At 38.1% G+C, this 16651-nt stretch overlaps 1 protein-coding gene across 2 annotated transcripts; it reads right to left on the bottom strand.

Moving 5' to 3' along the window:
* Nucleotides 1-3321: 3321 nt before the first annotated feature.
* On the bottom strand, nucleotides 3322-15905 carry LOC138193208 (6-phosphofructo-2-kinase/fructose-2,6-bisphosphatase 2-like). 2 transcript variants are annotated; one of them, XM_069141099.1, is made up of 17 exons: nucleotides 15779-15905; nucleotides 14680-14864; nucleotides 13366-13491; nucleotides 12807-12903; nucleotides 12529-12595; nucleotides 12344-12418; nucleotides 11823-11879; nucleotides 11593-11717; nucleotides 10847-11054; nucleotides 10246-10392; nucleotides 10057-10161; nucleotides 9356-9485; nucleotides 7441-7503; nucleotides 7280-7344; nucleotides 6127-6327; nucleotides 4536-4607; nucleotides 3322-4445 (listed from the first exon to the last, which is right to left on the bottom strand). In XM_069141099.1, the coding sequence occupies exons 2-16, from the start codon at nucleotides 14768-14770 to the stop codon at nucleotides 4554-4556; spliced, it is 1611 nt and encodes a 536-aa protein (XP_068997200.1). In that variant the 5' UTR covers nucleotides 14771-14864; nucleotides 15779-15905; the 3' UTR covers nucleotides 3322-4445; nucleotides 4536-4553. The 2 variants fall into 2 exon arrangements, with proteins under 2 accessions (XP_068997200.1, XP_068997199.1); XM_069141098.1 differs by having other exon boundaries at nucleotides 3322-4607.
* Between the last annotated feature and the right edge of the window lie 746 nt (nucleotides 15906-16651).

Genomic DNA, 16651 nt, shown 5'->3' with positions numbered 1-16651 from the left:
TTTTTTTCATTGTTTTGACGACATGCTATAGTATGACTTTTTTTTCATTGTTTTGACGACATGCTATAGTATGACTTTTTTTTCATTGTTTTGAAGACATGCTATAGTATGACTTTTTTTTCATTGTTTTGACGACATGCTATAGTATGACTTTTTTTCATAATGTGGATGCCATGCTATAGTATGACTTTTTTTTCATTGTTTTGAAGACATGCTATAGTATGACTTTTTTTTTTCATTGTTTTGAAGACATGCCATAGTATGACTTTTTTTCCTTATTTGGAAGACATGCTACAGTATGACTTTTTTTCATTATTTGGACGACATGCTATAGTATGACTTTTTTTCGTAAATTGGACGACACGCTACAGTATGACTTTTTTCATATTTTGGAGGACATGCTATAGTATGACTTTTTTTCATAATGTGGATGCCATGCTATAGTATGACTTTTTTTTCATTGTTTTGAAGACATGTTATAGTATGACTTTTTTTTTTCATTGTTTTGAAGACATGCCATAGTATGACTTTTTTTCCTTATTTGGAAGACATGCTACAGTATGACTTTTTTTCATTATTTGGACGACATGCTATAGTATGACTTTTTTTCGTAAATTGGACGACACGCTACAGTATGACTTTTTTTTCATTATTTGGACGCCATGCTATAGTATGACTTTTTTTTTCATTGTTTTGACGACATGCTATAGTATGACTTTTTTTTCATTGTTTTGACGACATGCTATAGTATGACTTTTTTTTTCATTGTTTTGAAGACATGCTATAGTATGACTTTTTTTTCATTATTTGGAGGCCATGCTATAGTATGACTTTTTTTTCATTGTTTTGACGACATGCTATAGTATGACTTTTTTTTCATTGTTTTGAAGACATGCTATAGTATGACTTTTTTTTCATTGTTTTGAAGACATGCTATAGTATGACTTTTTTTTCATTATTTGGGTGCCATGCTATAGTATGACTTTTTTTTCATTGTTTTGAAGACATGCTATAGTATGACTTTTTTTTTCATTGTTTTGACGCCATGCTATAGTATGACTTTTTTTTCATTGTTTTGAAGACATGCTATAGTATGACTTTTTTTTCATTATTTGGACGCCATGCTATAGTATGACTTTTTTTTCATTGTTTTGACGACATGCTATAGTATGACTTTTTTTTCATTGTTTTGAAGACATGCTATAGTATGACTTTTTTTTCATTATTTGGACGACATGCTATAGTATGACTTTTTTTTCATTGTTTTGAAGACATGCTATAGTATGACTTTTTTTTCATTGTTTTGAAGACATGCTATAGTATGACTTTTTTTTCATTGTTTTGACGACATGCTATAGTATGACTTTTTTTTTCATTGTTTTGAAGACATGCTATAGTATGACTTTTTTTTCATTGTTTTGACGACATGCTATAGTATGACTTTTTTTTTCATTGTTTTGACGACATGCTATATTATGACTTTTTTTTTCATTGTTTTGAAGACATGCTACTGTGTGGCTTTTTTTAATAGTTTGAACGACATGCCATATAGTATGACTTTGTTTTAGATATTTTGGACGAAATGCTATAATATGACTTTTTCTTCATATTTTGGACGACATGCAATATGACTTTTTTTCATGTCTTGGACGACACGCTATGGTATGACTTTTTTTTCATTGTTTTGACGACATGCTATAGTATGACTTTTTTTTCATTGTTTTGACGACATGCTATAGTATGACTTTTTTTTCATTGTTTTGAAGACATGCTATAGTATGACTTTTTTTTCATTGTTTTGAAGACATGCTATAGTATGACTTTTTTTTCATTGTTTTGACGACATGCTATAGTATGACTTTTTTTTTCATTGTTTTGACGACATGCTATATTATGACTTTTTTTTTCATTGTTTTGAAGACATGCTACTGTGTGGCTTTTTTTAATAGTTTGAACGACATGCCATATAGTATGACTTTGTTTTAGATATTTTGGACGAAATGCTATAATATGACTTTTTCTTCATATTTTGGACGACATGCAATATGACTTTTTTTCATGTCTTGGACGACACGCTATGGTATGACTTTTTTTTCATTGTTTTGACGACATGCTATAGTATGACTTTTTTTTCAATGTTTTGACGACATGCTATAGTATGACTTTTTTTTCATTGTTTTGAAGACATGCTATAGTATGACTTTTTTTTCATTGTTTTGAAGACATGCTATAGTATGACTTTTTTTTCATTGTTTTGACGACATGCTATAGTATGACTTTTTTTTCCATTGTTTTGACGACATGCTATAGTATGACTTTTTTTTCATTGTTTTGACGACATGCTATAGTATGACTTTTTTTTCATTGTTTTGACGACATGCTATAGTATGACTTTTTTTTCATTGTTTTGACGACATGCTATAGTATGACTTATTTTTTCATTGTTTTGAAGACATGCTATAGTATGACTTTTTTTTCATTGTTTTGAAGACATGCTATAGTATGACTTTTTTTTCATTGTTTTGACGACATGCTATAGTATGACTTTTTTTTCATTGTTTTGACGACATGCTATAGTATGACTTTTTTTTCATTGTTTTGACGACATGCTATAGTATGACTTTTTTTTTCATTGTTTTGAAGACATGCTATAGTATGACTTTTTTTTCATTGTTTTGAAGACATGCTATAGTATGACTTTTTTTTTCATTGTTTTGACGACATGCTATAGTATGACTTTTTTTTCATTATTTGGACGCCATGCTATAGTATGACTTTTTTTTCATTGTTTTGAAGACATGCTATAGTATGACTTTTTTTTCATTGTTTTGACGACATGCTATAGTATGACTTTTTTTTTCATTGTTTTGAAGACATGCTACAGTGTGACTTTTTTTAATAGTTTGAACGACATGCCATATAGTATGACTTTGTTTTAGATATTTTGGACGAAATGCTATAATATGACTTTTTCTTCATATTTTGGACGACATGCAATATGACTTTTTTTCATGTCTTGGACGACACGCTATAGTATGACTGTTTTTTAAAATATTTTGAAGTATGCCCCGACTCGCCCCGACGTTCAGCACGCGAGGACCCACATATCACTGCTTGCAGTTTTAATTTGTATTTCAATTAAACATTAAATATGCCCCGAGAAACCGCTCCCTCTTTAAAGTCTGTGATGTGCGTCTGGCTCTGGAGTTTAGCAGACAGGAAGGCTACTCCCAATGAGCTCACACACTTTCTCACCAAACTTGTGTCTTTTTCCAGGTTAAAATAATCTTTAAAATCTGCAAAACAAGAAGTCATCGTGAAAAGAGTGTAAAATGTATCTTTATTGAATGAAATGAGTGCAGTAACAAATCCTGCGGGTTATTTAGGATTTTAAAGCCATCACATTTTAAGACATCCAAATGTATTGACAATCTTTAGATTAAGGGAAACATAATTTAGCATTTCATGTACAGTTACATGTTAAAATAAATGAAATATTCTTGATTACTGCTACACAGTCTTGCATTCCTTTAAATAAAGGCACTTTAGATGCTTTTTTTCCTGGTATCAAAATTAAAGTTATGCAAATGGTATTATCTGCATTGATGAAGAAGTGCTGTATCTTTAGTTGTACAAGAAATACACAACTGATTTGCTTTTGCTAATGAAGAAATTAAAGCATCAAACTCACAAAACAGCAAAATATCCAACGCTATCGAACACATGAGCACTTTGGGTTTTAAATATTTGCATTAACTTTGTGATCATCTTCATATTATCACAGTAAAGGGCAGAATATATCAACGCTGTTATTTAAGAGGAAGACAAAATACACAAGTAGGCATCTTAGAGGAGAAGAATGAAGTCAGTAGATTCTGCATTTGTTTATCAGGCAAGATGAAACATTTCATGATTTCTTACAGCGTATGTCTGCCTGCTGCAAACTCGGTTGTTATTTGTTACACTTCACATTAAAATAATTCCTACATCTTGCCAGATCACTAGAGGAAGGAAGCACATTCCCTGGTAATGTGTCAACTGGAAAGCAAAATAAACAATCTGAGGACAAATATAAGTTCCACTAAAACTAGCTTTTACTGAGGTATACAACTCACAATCAACATATTATATATCTAATACAGCATAATAGGACTGTAATCTACAGTATATGGAGTCTGATAGAAACTAATGGACGGGTTTTAAGCGCGTCTTTACTCCAAATCTTTGATCTGTATATCTGACATGGATCACAGCCCAGACTGTCGTACAAAGGGAGTGAAGTCATTGATGAATGTGCACACATGCTAAAGCATGAATACCCAGTAACCAAAGAGATGACATATATACGGATAGACAGATATGGTGCCTAATACAGAGCTTAATTGCTGAAGCTGGATTTTACTGCTGGTCGTCAGAACTGGCGAAACACCCAAGTGGAGAAAAGCCTGGGTTAAATGGCAAAATAAAGCAGTGAGATAACTGAGGCGGAGAGCAGATGATCCATGTGGACAATAAGAGGAAGGTGCTGAGAATACCTCTTTGTGTGTTTGTTCTTAACTTCGAATACAGTCGTCTGTGTCTGAAGCACTGAAACCGTTCAGAGAGTCCTGCAAGATGGAAAAAGAAGGGAGAGAAAGTGGAAACCAAAATAGGAATGAGGAGTTTGTTTTGACTGAAACTGACTGAACTTGAACCGATATAAAAATCTGAGGTCAGTGAGAAACACTCTTTTTCTGTCCTTTTCCTGTTTGGAAACAGGAGCGTAAATAAAGTTCACTTTGTGGGCAGCGCGGGCAAAAACATTGGAAAAAAAAACCGTGTGATTTCTATCCTTAAGCTATTCAGGGAGCTCGTGCAGGTACTTTTGTTCGAAACATCCATGCACATAATCTTTTTTTTTTATTTAATCAAATTTTCCAAAGCCCTAAAACTGAGAAAAAAAAAATCTGTAAAATGTTACGAGTCAAAAATATAAGTAAATAATTAAAACACAATGTATTAAAAAACATAGAGTATACTTTTTTTTTTACTTTTCCTTTAACTTCCAATCAGTTCGGGTGAAAATAATTCTCCCTCGTGATATATAACCATGAGCATAATGGCATGTGGAGAGCAGTGATTGGTCCGGTGCGTGCATGACATCAGTGGTTTTACCACAAACTAGAAAAACTAGAAAAAAAAAAGACTGGACAGACCGCTACGACCTGCAAAACTTCATCAGAAGACTAGCCAAGCTAGCAGGCGAGCATGTTTAAGTTCTTATTATCGAACAGACCGCACCGTGATGCTTTTTTTTAGTTTGTAAATGAAAAAAAAAACACAACATTTCAGTTAAGGTCAATTATTTAAAAAAAATTCTGTTCTTCTAATATTTATAAAGGCACTGATCTGTGTGCTTCTGATATTTATCTGGACATTCATAATAGATCAAATCATAATAAATAAAGCCCATTTTGAAGGGTGGTTGGTTTTGCCGCATGTCTTCAGTTTCGTTGTACATTATAAAGTTGTTCAGATCACAATTTTTCAAAACTAGTTTGAGGTGAAAGAAAAGAGAAGCGTGGCAGGTTTATGAACAAGTTTTACTTCAGTTTACTTTGTGATCTTTCTGTTCATTTTCTGAGGACGGCTCTGTTACCTTATTGTTTACCGAGTTCTCTGAGGACTCTTTTGTTCATGTGAGCCACGCCTCGCAGTCTTTTAAGACTCTTTGTGGCAACTTTGTCAGCATTAGCTTCCAAACTAAAAAAATACATATATATTTTTTTTTTAAATTTTAAACAGTGTCACTTCAACAGTAAATAATGGATAAGCATCACCAACACGGGCTTACGTAATTTTATATAAAAAGTTAGCTGCGTCCATGTAGCAAGCTCACATGGTGCTCACGTGGTGCTCAAGCGTGTTTGGCGACACGTACTAACCAAGCACAAACTGGACGATCCTGTTCAGGACGCACAGACATGCCATCATCTCAAAGCTTTACCACGCAGCATAAAGGAAATATGACATGCTGCCTGGGGGGAAAAGGGGAATGAAACGTACTAAAAAAAAAAAAAAAAAGAAAAAAAAAAAAGGTGCCAATAACATAGGAAAATATAACGAAAACATGTCAGAGACACTGACCCCGCTGAGAAGCAATTCTGCCCCCTCAGATGCCTCTGAGAATTGCATGCTGGGTAAAGTGGGCGCCTGGGACATGCGGGCTTGTGGGGGGTTGCCCACGCTGTAAAGACGAGGTCGTTTGATCTGGTCTTGGCTGGACAGCGGCGTGAAGCTGTTCCTCCGGAGGGACGCGGGCGGCACGGCGTCCGGTCTGACGTTATCCTGGTCGGTGAAGGACACACAGAACCGGCGGACTGATTAACACATCTTTTTTTTTTTTTTTTTTTTGGTATGGTATACAAATGAAACCGCTCTTTTGTATGAATTTACTGTGTGCCATGGAAGTGACTTTGAGAAGGCTCAGAAACAACAACAAAAAAAAAAACAGCCACAGACACAAACAGACATAAATAGAAAACCATTGTCATGTCGGTCTGAGCAGACAGGATATTCCTCACCCAAGTTAACGAGAGGTTTTCTCAATAAATGGATTTGTGTGTTAACACCCGCTATGTCTAGGACTCTGCGTTTAATCACTAATCAGCGCGCCCTCTTCCAGCAGAGAACAGATATGAGGCTTACTGATTTGGAAATAAAAACAAGAGGGACAGTACAATATGTGTCATGTAGATAACGTGATTTATTTATTTATTTATTTTTACATATGTGGCATTGCAACTCAGCCCACGGATAAATTAGTCAGGTCTTAAATAAGCCTAAATAAGTACATTTAGCATGCTCAGTTTTTCCATTTATATTGCAGACTTTCATTTCCCTGTTTTTAATGGTCTTATCCTCTCTCAGCAAGAAAATACAAACGTTTCCCCAAAGACTCTTGCCAAAATGCAGAACTATTATTTTTAAAGGTGCACGTTGATTCATGGCTTAATGCAATTGTGGAAATCCGTGATGGTGACTGCACCCACTTCCACAATAACTGAGATTTACTGCACAGAACAAAGTATAATAACTTGGTGCGTACGTAGATGTGTAATTGTGGTTTGGCTTCTTAAAATAGCCCCGGTCTGGAGCAGCGAGTCCAGTCATGACTGTGGAGGTTTCACTGATCCTCCAGGCTGCATAGCATGGACACATTAAAGTGGCAGAGACGGCGTCTGAGGAAACTGACAGCATGTTTGTGACACAGCATACAAAAAAAAGGTCAGGAGCTTACTAATGGTCTGTCCCTGTGGGTGTTGACAGCGTCCACCTTCAGGTCAAACATGTCCACTTTACAGCCTAGTAGACGGAGAGAGGGCCAAACAAAAAATGCTTTACAACAAAGAAACAAAAGCGAAGGAAGACTTTTTTTCATTGAGCAGAGTTGTGACTTACCATAAGCCACAGGGGTGAGTTTCAGGACAGTGTGCAGGGGACACTTCAAGTAGGGTAGATCGTCTGCGCCAACAAAAATAACAAATAACTAGTGAGACTTTCTGTGCTGCGGTTTTATGCAGTCATGTTTTTGTATTCTCCTGAATGTTTGTGGATTTCTCTCTCATGTCTGAGAAGGCACGCCCGCGGGCAGCTGTAAAGCATCTGCTGTGCTGTGTGAGGTGGGCAGCACGTTGCTGTGTTAAATCTGCAATGGTACAGGCCCGATGGGTGGGTGTGCAGGGGAAGTAAAATGCCAGTCAGAACAGCACCCACACTTTGGTTTCTACAGTCTTCACGCTGTGGTCGAGCCTTTAAACAGCTTCCTCTGCCGACTGACGGATCCCTCCATCTGCCCATGCCTAATTATGGCTTTGATTCCAAACTTGATTTTTCATTCTAACCTCAGTTAACATTCAGGTCTGTTAGTTTTCACGTTTTAACAATCCATTTAACATTTCTGTCATCGACTACTGTGGAATTTTGTTTCATTGGTGGCTGGATGATTAATCCTCATGGTGTCAAAGGTTTCCTGCCCCCCCCCCCCTTCTCCAATATCTTTTACGTACACACAAAGAGGAGACGTAGGAAGATTCACTTTAAATTGATCATTTAAAATCAAAATTGTAACAGTAATCAACAATATTTAAATGATTAGGAACATAACCAAAGTTCCTCCGAGGATCTTGATGTCACTTATATGTAGACATTCTGATCTTTTTATGTTGAGTGCTAACAACGTGTACGTTTTACTTGTGCTCCGTTAGTCTGTGCATTCAAATGTGAAAATCCGTGACTTTGGGATCCCCATGTGGAAGCATTAAAAAAAAGACACCGTGGAGGAGAGGAAGTTTGAACAAGTAACCGATTGTTTCCGAAGTATCCACTACCAAGTGTTGCCAAAATATATAATAATATATAATAATTGCACATAATACAATAATAATCATCCTGTTTAATGCAGGTAGACATGTAAATGCCCACTGCAGGTTAAACTGCACTATTCTTGGAGGGTCTTTGCAGCAACCTGGCGCTTAGAGCAAAGAAACACCTGGTGGGTAGACACAACATCCACATAACAAGCTAAGCCTATCCCTAATCCTGTTATATGAATTAGGAACAAAGGAGTGGTGTGAACAAGGTCAGCAAATAGTCGGGCGCTGCTTGTGCATGACATGTTGTGCTTTTAGAGTGTACAGCACTTCCTTTAAATCTTATTTTGATTTGACATAATGGAACAGACAGAGTTTACAGTATGTGATAAAACTAGATGTGCTCCTGTGTACTGTTACAGCAGTTATTGATCTTTAACCAAACACAAACACCTCCTGTTATTTAGGTACCGGTCACATTTCATTTCCAAATCACTCGGACCATGCCAAATTCAAAAAGCAAAGCCAACAGCAGATGAATTGGAAAGGCAAACTTCAAGGTCAAAACAATATCTAAACATAGGGAACAACCAAAAATAAGAAATGCTTTGGAAAATGCTCCTCATCCATGACTGTTACATTTGCGTGCAGTCTTTTACTTTACTTCTGCTAATTGGAGAGGAGTATTTTGTGGTTTTTAGGTTTGTATTATGAATTCCAAGGCTCTTCTTTCACATCAAGGTGTTATCCTGACCCACCGGTCTTCAGGCGGGGTTGAATGTTTGTTTCTTCAGCGGCCTCCTCAGAAATGTGACAGTTTTTTTTTAGCACTCAGGGAACAATGTGGGATTGAATTACTTGCTTAAGCAATGTTTTTTAAGCACTGATAAAGAAGTTGTAGATATACAACAATCTGGGATCCCACAGTACTGTAAATATGTAATATAAGGCATTGTCTTATCTTGATTCATGTATCATGTCAGGGTTGTTTCTGTGCATCTGACCTGCGCCTTTGTCGAGGAAATAGGCGAGCAAGCAGCGCATCACCGCCTGATGACAGATGACCAGGACGTTGCCCTGTCGCTCCAGCTCCATGATGACTGGCTCTAGCCGCTGAACCAGGTCTTGGTAGGACTTAAGAGATAGGAATGTTATGTTATTGGTAAGTCAAATGACAGCGCTGGGTTTGGTTTGCAGGGCTGGAACCTGAATCTAAATTTGTCATGTGCTTGTTGTCTGTTTTTCCTTTTTTTAACTGATGCTTTTATTTCCCAATAAGCCTTAGCAATAATTAGAATAAAACTACTATTTCAGGGTGTCTTACATTTTTCTTGTAGAGTAGCTAATTCAAAACTTCTATGAGAGATGCATGTAAATTCTCCTTTGTCCTGTCAGTACATTATCACATTTCTGCATGTCTCTGCAATAAACTCCTGTAGTGCTACATCTATATGCTAAATAGCTATAAAAAAATTTTTTTTTTAAATAGTGCACTAATTCGACTGATAAAATGCGACTTAAGGCTTTCAAATCATCTGCAGCCCTAGTCCTTCGGCATCCACTTTATGATAAAAAATAAATAAATAACAAGAAACCTAACAGGCTCTAAAGTTATTGAAAGTCAGTTGTACAAATCCTCAACACACTCATGCTGGTAATTCCTGTCAGGTCAAACATCACTTCAAGAGAAAGAGAAGTATTTTACCTCTCCTCCAGGGTAGCGGTAATGATACTTGTCCTGGTCTCTCATGGCAAACTCCTCCGGGCACTTTTCCTCAATCATCTCATAGGACATCTCTTCACACACTCCCTGAAACACAAGCAATAACAGGGACACTTATAACAGGTCTCACTGAGTCTGTCTGTCCCCTCACTGATAGATTACGAAACATACAGCATCTATTTCATTGAGGATCTTCCACTGCTCGTAGGGAACACCCAGCTCTTCTGCTGTTTGGATGGTGCGTCTCAGCTGGCTGGTCCAAGCTTTCAGGTCCGACAGTCGGTGCTCTTCCACAAAACCTTTCAGCGCTGCTGCAAACTGTCAATAGACAACACAATAAAATGACTTTAAAGTTTGAGAACCGACACCTAAACGGAGATCAGACGTTACAGAGAATGAAATTAAGTCATTCTTTCCATAAATGTCCCAAAATCGGTTTAAAGCAACAGGAATTTACTAAAGCAGCATGACTGGACTTATACTAGAAAACGTGCATCTGCAATGTGTTGCTCGAATTTTGTTGTACATTTTATAGCATTTAATTTTCCATTTGTAAATAACTTATTGAGTTGTATCATTACAATAATTAGCCAGTTTTAGAGGTGCTGATTGGTGGATTGGACAGAGCCAGGCTAGCTGTTACTCCCTGAGTGCAGCCTTTGTGCTAAGCTTACCTGCTGGTTGTAAAAAAAAATATATATAAGTGGGATTTACAATTTCATTTAGCTGTCTGCAAGAAAGAGATTTAGAAATATATGAATGAATAAAGCACCTCTTTCCCTCTCTCTGACAGTTCAGAGTCGCCCCCGATGCGTCCCTCCACATTGTGGTGGCTCTCTCCGTGCCGACAGAGGTAGATGGAGTGGGAGTGAACGTGGATGTTCATGAGGTAGTAGACTATCTTACTTTGGATGTAGTCCTTTACCCTGTTGACCAAGAAGCGACGGCCGACATTGATGACCTGGATGAAGGACAGGTCCCTGTAGGTCAGAGTGAAAAGATACCAGGAAAATGATTCCATTTGGAAAACAGAACTGAAAACACAGACAAGCAACTCAAGGGTGAGAAAGCGATATCTTGTAATTTTGGAGTAGTCTAAATATATCAGGACATTGTACGTCAGTAGCTTTGTAACAAGGTCAACAAGAGTTAAGCAACAGTACAAAAATCAACATCTATTCCCCCTCAATCCAATCAAAAGTAAAGTGCATGATCTTAATTTCAGTAAAGTTACAACATATCTAATAATATTATCAGTGAGTAAATAAATGATCCAAACAAACCACCAGCACTTTAAACCAAAAATTCACAACCTTTGAGTCATTGGTTTCCATTATAAATGAGCTCCTGTTTCCACCTGCTGGACAATTTCTGCAAGTACATGTTCTTTTACACACAATAGCTACATAATCCACATCAGTTTTAAACTCCTTTAAAGACCACAATAGCGTTTAACTGAATCTAAAATCCTTTTGCTTTAAACAACATAAGTAATCGAGTTCTTATGTAACTTCTTACTTGTCGTGTTCGTCTGGATCTAAAGGTTGGTAGGTTACTTTATAACATTCGATTCTCTTCAGAAAATCTTCCATGACACTCTCTCTGTCCCTCTCAGGGTAATCTGGGCTGGACACCTTCACATCCTTTGTGCAAGACACATTTTCAGACATGATTCACCCCAAGTTGTAACCATTCAAGGACAAAAGTTGGCTGATATTTTAACACAAAAACATAAATGCATCATTTACCAGAATATTTTCAGCGATGACATCCGGATCATCACATACAGATTCGACAAAAAACACCTGACAAAAGACAGTAATCGGGAGAAATTCATAAACACGATGACTGTGATGGGTTGTATATGTAGAATTTGCTGAATCACTGTTAAATCATCTTATCGTGTCATTTATAGAAGCACTGAAACTTTGATGGAAGAGAAGATTCAACCTCCAATTGCAAAAATTCAAATAAGTCTGGGTGTCTCAAATGTCTGAGAGGTGCTTGTTAGAAACGGTTTCGGACTAGAATTTGTTGTTTCTGAAAAAAAAAAAAGAGTAGCTAAGAAGAGCCACATACGCCTCGCTTCATGACGTTAACCTCACTGCAGTTTATGGCTGATAGTGGAGGGCTGGTTAAACCTTTGATGTGTGGAGTCTGTTTCCTGCTACCAGAACTGTAATAAATATGTCACAGTTCAAAAACAGTTCAATCCTTAATAGAGCACATGACAGGTTGTTTGTTCATCAATCATCCGTGTAATTCTGACCTTGTATGCATTATCCTTTGCGAAGTTAAGGATGAGTTCCCTCCTCTCTCTGGTGGTGTTGGTGGCATCAAAAACCTGACAGAAAACATGGAACATTCAGCTTACATAAAACTGTACTTTTAATTTATTAACAAAGAATAAACACACTGTTCAGTTTTTTTTTGTGTGTGTGTGTGTTTTCTTACAGCGATCTGGCCTCCCTCCTCATTCAGATAGGCCTTGACATCTTCCAGTGCCACCAGAGCGCACTGTCTACGGAAGAAACCCAAAAAGAAAACTAATCAGGAAATCAAACTTCAACGTTATCTTTAACACGTAATGTGCTGGAATAACTGCAGCATCATTTCTGAAACAAACACAATGCAGCACACAGCCTACATGAAAAGTAACCAGCTGTTTTTACAGGGCTCAGTAATGGAACAGATCAATCTCCTACACCAAAGAAAATAAATCTCTCACTCACTTTCTAATTTGCATAGCTTCTTTATTGTCATGTCTGAAGAAGTCGTAGGACTTGTATGACTGCACTGCTTCTCTCCGATAAACCCCGAGGTTAAATACTGCAAGAGAAACAAAGCAGAGAGTCTGAGAAAAAGGTACAAAGACAGTGAAGGGGATTAGTGTGGGTGCCTGTGTTGCGGCAGCGACCTTTATCTCAACTGAACCTGACAAACCAGTTCTCCTGCCTTCCACAGAGGTGAAATCATGAACGAGCAACCACAAACAGAGTTGCGTGACATAAATTTAACAACAAATTAACTCACTTTTGCCTTAAGCACCAGATTTTCACTACAGTAATCTCTTTTAGTCCCACGGCACACAAATGTATCATGCTGCTTCAAGCGACCTGCAGATGCACGTCTGTACTTTTTATACTGGAGAGTCCCTTTCAAAATACACAAAATACTTTCTGTATACAGTGACAGGGCTCTGACATGTTTTTTTAATCATTTAATTTCCTGTTTGTTAAATGTTACTATGACCCTGAAGCTCAACCACACTGATTTTCTCTCTGTACTGACCCTTCGTTGGAACTCCAATCCAGTTGAGGTAGCGCGTCAGCTTCTTGGACATGTAGGTTTTGCCCCTGGCGGGCAACCCGATCATCACTATCACAGTCGGAGAATTGGTCATGTAGGAGGCCCACGCTGCAGTTTGCATACACAATAACCGTGCAGACAAATACAAACACACAACCAGAGATTTCAGTTATAAACATGCGGGGACATTTTGTGACCAGCCAGCCTTTAAAATGTTCCATTTGAATTAACAGGGCAGGTATGCATACTGTATACACAAATTTATACACACACAGTGTACACTGACAGCAAGGCATGGGAGGGTTGTGTAATAATCCAATGTCACCTCTGAGTCTATCCATTATTTATACCCGCTTTTATCCTTTTGGTCGCTAGTCTATCACAGGACCAACGGAAACGAAGACCATTCACACCTAAGGGCAATTTGTAGAATCACCATTTAACCTAGGATGCATGTTTTTGGACGGTGGGGGGAAGCTTGAGTACCCAGAGAGAACCCACGCAGGCACAGGGAGAACATGCAAACTCTGCACAGAAAGGCCCGGGCCCGGATTTGAACCTGGAACCTTTTCGCTGTGAGGCGACAATGCTGACCACTGCACCTCTGTGTCTACTAGTTAACAATTATTTAAACATTTCTGTCACACCAACGTTATCTCTGGGCTGCTGGTTAAAGTTTCTCAAAGTACCGCTGCTTAGCAACCCAGTTTAATAATCCAGTGAAACCTTGTTTTCTGGACCATGAAATGGAAAATATTTTCTTTTTTTTTTCCTCTCCCTTTTTCTTCAGTCTTCGTGGAAGACCATCCTCAGCTCAGGGGAGACAAATCCGTCAAAACAAAAGACGTGGCAAGAATAGACTTGACTTGAAATTCTCAGAGCAGATGTCTGCAGCTTCTAGACCGAGATAGTTTCACGCTGGACACGTATTCAAAGGGATTTTTGAGCCATCCCACATTCCTGATTAAAGACTCCTCAAAGTGTGCAGTTAAAACTGACATTTTTACTGCGGGTTAGGTTGCTCATAACAGTTCTACTGTCCAGAAGGTATGTTGTAGTACCTGTCGCCCTAAACACACCTTGCATACGTACTGATAATGAAAGACGGTGACAGAAAGTTGACAGTTAACGATCAGCGGCTGCTGAAATGTTATAGTCTTTCTTTAGTAATGTAAACAGAGAAGAAACTCTGTGATTTACAGCCTGATGTTACTGGATCCTATTAAATGATGTAACCATCAAACAGTTCAATCAGTAATAGAGCACATGATAGGAGAAAAAAAAAACAACACTCACAGCACTTCTTCTCTTTGACCCTCAGGTCCGTCCTTCTGGCCTCAGCTGGGCCGTCTGCAGCAGCTGCGGTTCTCTGCTGCCTGGCAGCCATGACGGGCCTGACCTGTGTCCTGCTGTCCTGTCACGGCTGGTCGGGGGACAGCGAGCTCTGGTCACTGACTTTGGTGTAACATGTCAGACGCTGCCTGATGATACAGCAGAACAGAACAGTGTGCACAAAGTCGGAGCCAAGCAAATGTTCAGATCCAGTTAAAGGTGATAACACTGGACCCAGCTACCACAGGAGATGAAAAGTATCACAGCATCTCATGAGCTCAATATAAAGTGTCTCGGTCAGTTATTCAATTACTTGTCTAGGAATATTTAACACCCGGCAGCTTCTCAAATGTGAAGAATTGCTTGTTTATGTATTACTGCGTCAACTAACAATGATTTCCATGAATGGTTGATCTTTTTTTGGGGCCCTGTACAATGCCAGACAATGTAGGAAAAATGCAATGTCAATTTCCCAAAGCCCAAATCGTCTCATTTTGTGCGACCCATAGTTTTTCACAAAAATATTCAGTTTAATATCAAGAAGACTATAAAAAAAAACAACAAGTAAATATCCACATCAGAGAGTCTGGATCCAGTGAATGACTAGTATTATAAATCACTTGAATTATTTTTGGTTGACTCGTCCATTAATCAGCTTAATTCAGTTTCCAGTAGTTTAAAAAAGAAAAAAAAAAGAGTTGTTTGACATTGTTTTGGCCGACCTCCTTCTCCCTTGCCGGTTTATTGGATCAAATAAGTGATGCCGGGTTGTTAGCTACGAATCCCACAGACACATATATTTGAGTCGAAGCTGGAAACTAACATCAGTGCAACATTTCTTGACTTCATCACATGGAAATGTAACGCCCGCAGGACATATGATGAAATACTAGTGAGAGCGGAGGTTGTACCACTGTCATCCTGTCACAGACAACAGAGCTGCAGCTGCCGCAACTCTCGGCCTGCAAAGTTCATCACTTCTGCTTTTACGAGAACAAGTGCGGTTTGAGAGGAAAACGCCGCTGCAGGAAACTGAGATAAACACGAATATGTATCAACTCACCAAAAAGAGGGCAAGTGTCAAACATATATAAGGAAGGTTTCGTTATTACACTGCTGCCATCATTCGGCTTCCTCCGCCGCGGAGACGACTCCTTCTTCACGGATGTTTCAGCTCCTCCTCCTCCTCCTCCTCCCCGGGGTCTGCCGCCGGAAACTCATTTCTGTTTCTAAATAAGAGCTTCCGGATAAGGTTTTCCAAAATAAAAAAAAAAACAACATTTACAGGCCGCATCCTTTGGCATATTTTTGGGACCTCTATTTTGCAAGAACATCACCGAATATTGAAATAAACATTTACACTTCGTTGTAGCCGCCTGTTTAGTATTTATAAAGAGTTATACGTCCAACAAGCACCCTCGTTTTGGCTTATGGTGACTCTGACTGCGCTGGAAAGGTCTACAGGTGAACACACTAGTCTCTGTCTAGTTCAGAGTCTTATTATTGGGTTATGTATTACAGCTTCATAATGTGTATGCATCGTTGTATCATATTTATTCTAACAATGCATAATGTTTTATAAACTGACCATATCATTTACAGGAAAAATCTTGATTTTAGGTAGCCAAAACTGTTATAGCGGAGTAAAGGGTCAATTGTTTTTCCTCAAAAACTTGCTGGAGCTACAGCATAATGTCTCATAAAATGGAAATATGTGAGAACAAATAGGCCTATCCCAAAAGTGTACTAAAATACAGCAATTGAGATGATATCAAATTATATTTATTTTAACAAATTAATATAATAACTACAACTCCCCCATTTGACTTGAAGCGTGTTCATTGTACGTAAGCAGACTTCTTTGTTTCATGCACCATAAAGCCTGCAGGAGGCGCCATAGTCAGTGGATATGACTTAGTCAGATTCACGTGACAGC

This window comes from Embiotoca jacksoni, unplaced genomic scaffold, assembly GCF_022577435.1.
Source record: "Embiotoca jacksoni isolate LCO1_2020_lvr unplaced genomic scaffold, fEmbJac1.0.p SCAF_9, whole genome shotgun sequence".
Lineage (NCBI taxonomy): Eukaryota > Metazoa > Chordata > Actinopteri > Embiotocidae > Embiotoca > Embiotoca jacksoni.
Note: the sequence above shows the minus strand (reverse complement) of the source record. Positions and strands in the feature narration are given on the sequence as shown.

Bases quoted from the DNA above. Each gene is read 5' to 3' on its own strand.
- LOC138193208 (XM_069141098.1), bottom strand. From the start codon at position 14,770: ATGGCTGCCAGGCAGCAGAGAACCGCAGCTGCTGCAGACGGCCCAGCT. The intron at 13,492-14,679 runs GTGAGTGTTGTT...TGCAAACTGCAG, and splicing joins GGTCAAAGAGAAGAAGTGCT to CGTGGGCCTCCTACATGACC. The intron at 12,419-12,528 runs GTAAGAAAACAC...GTTTTCTGTCAG, and splicing joins AGGAGGGAGGCCAGATCGCT to GTTTTTGATGCCACCAACAC.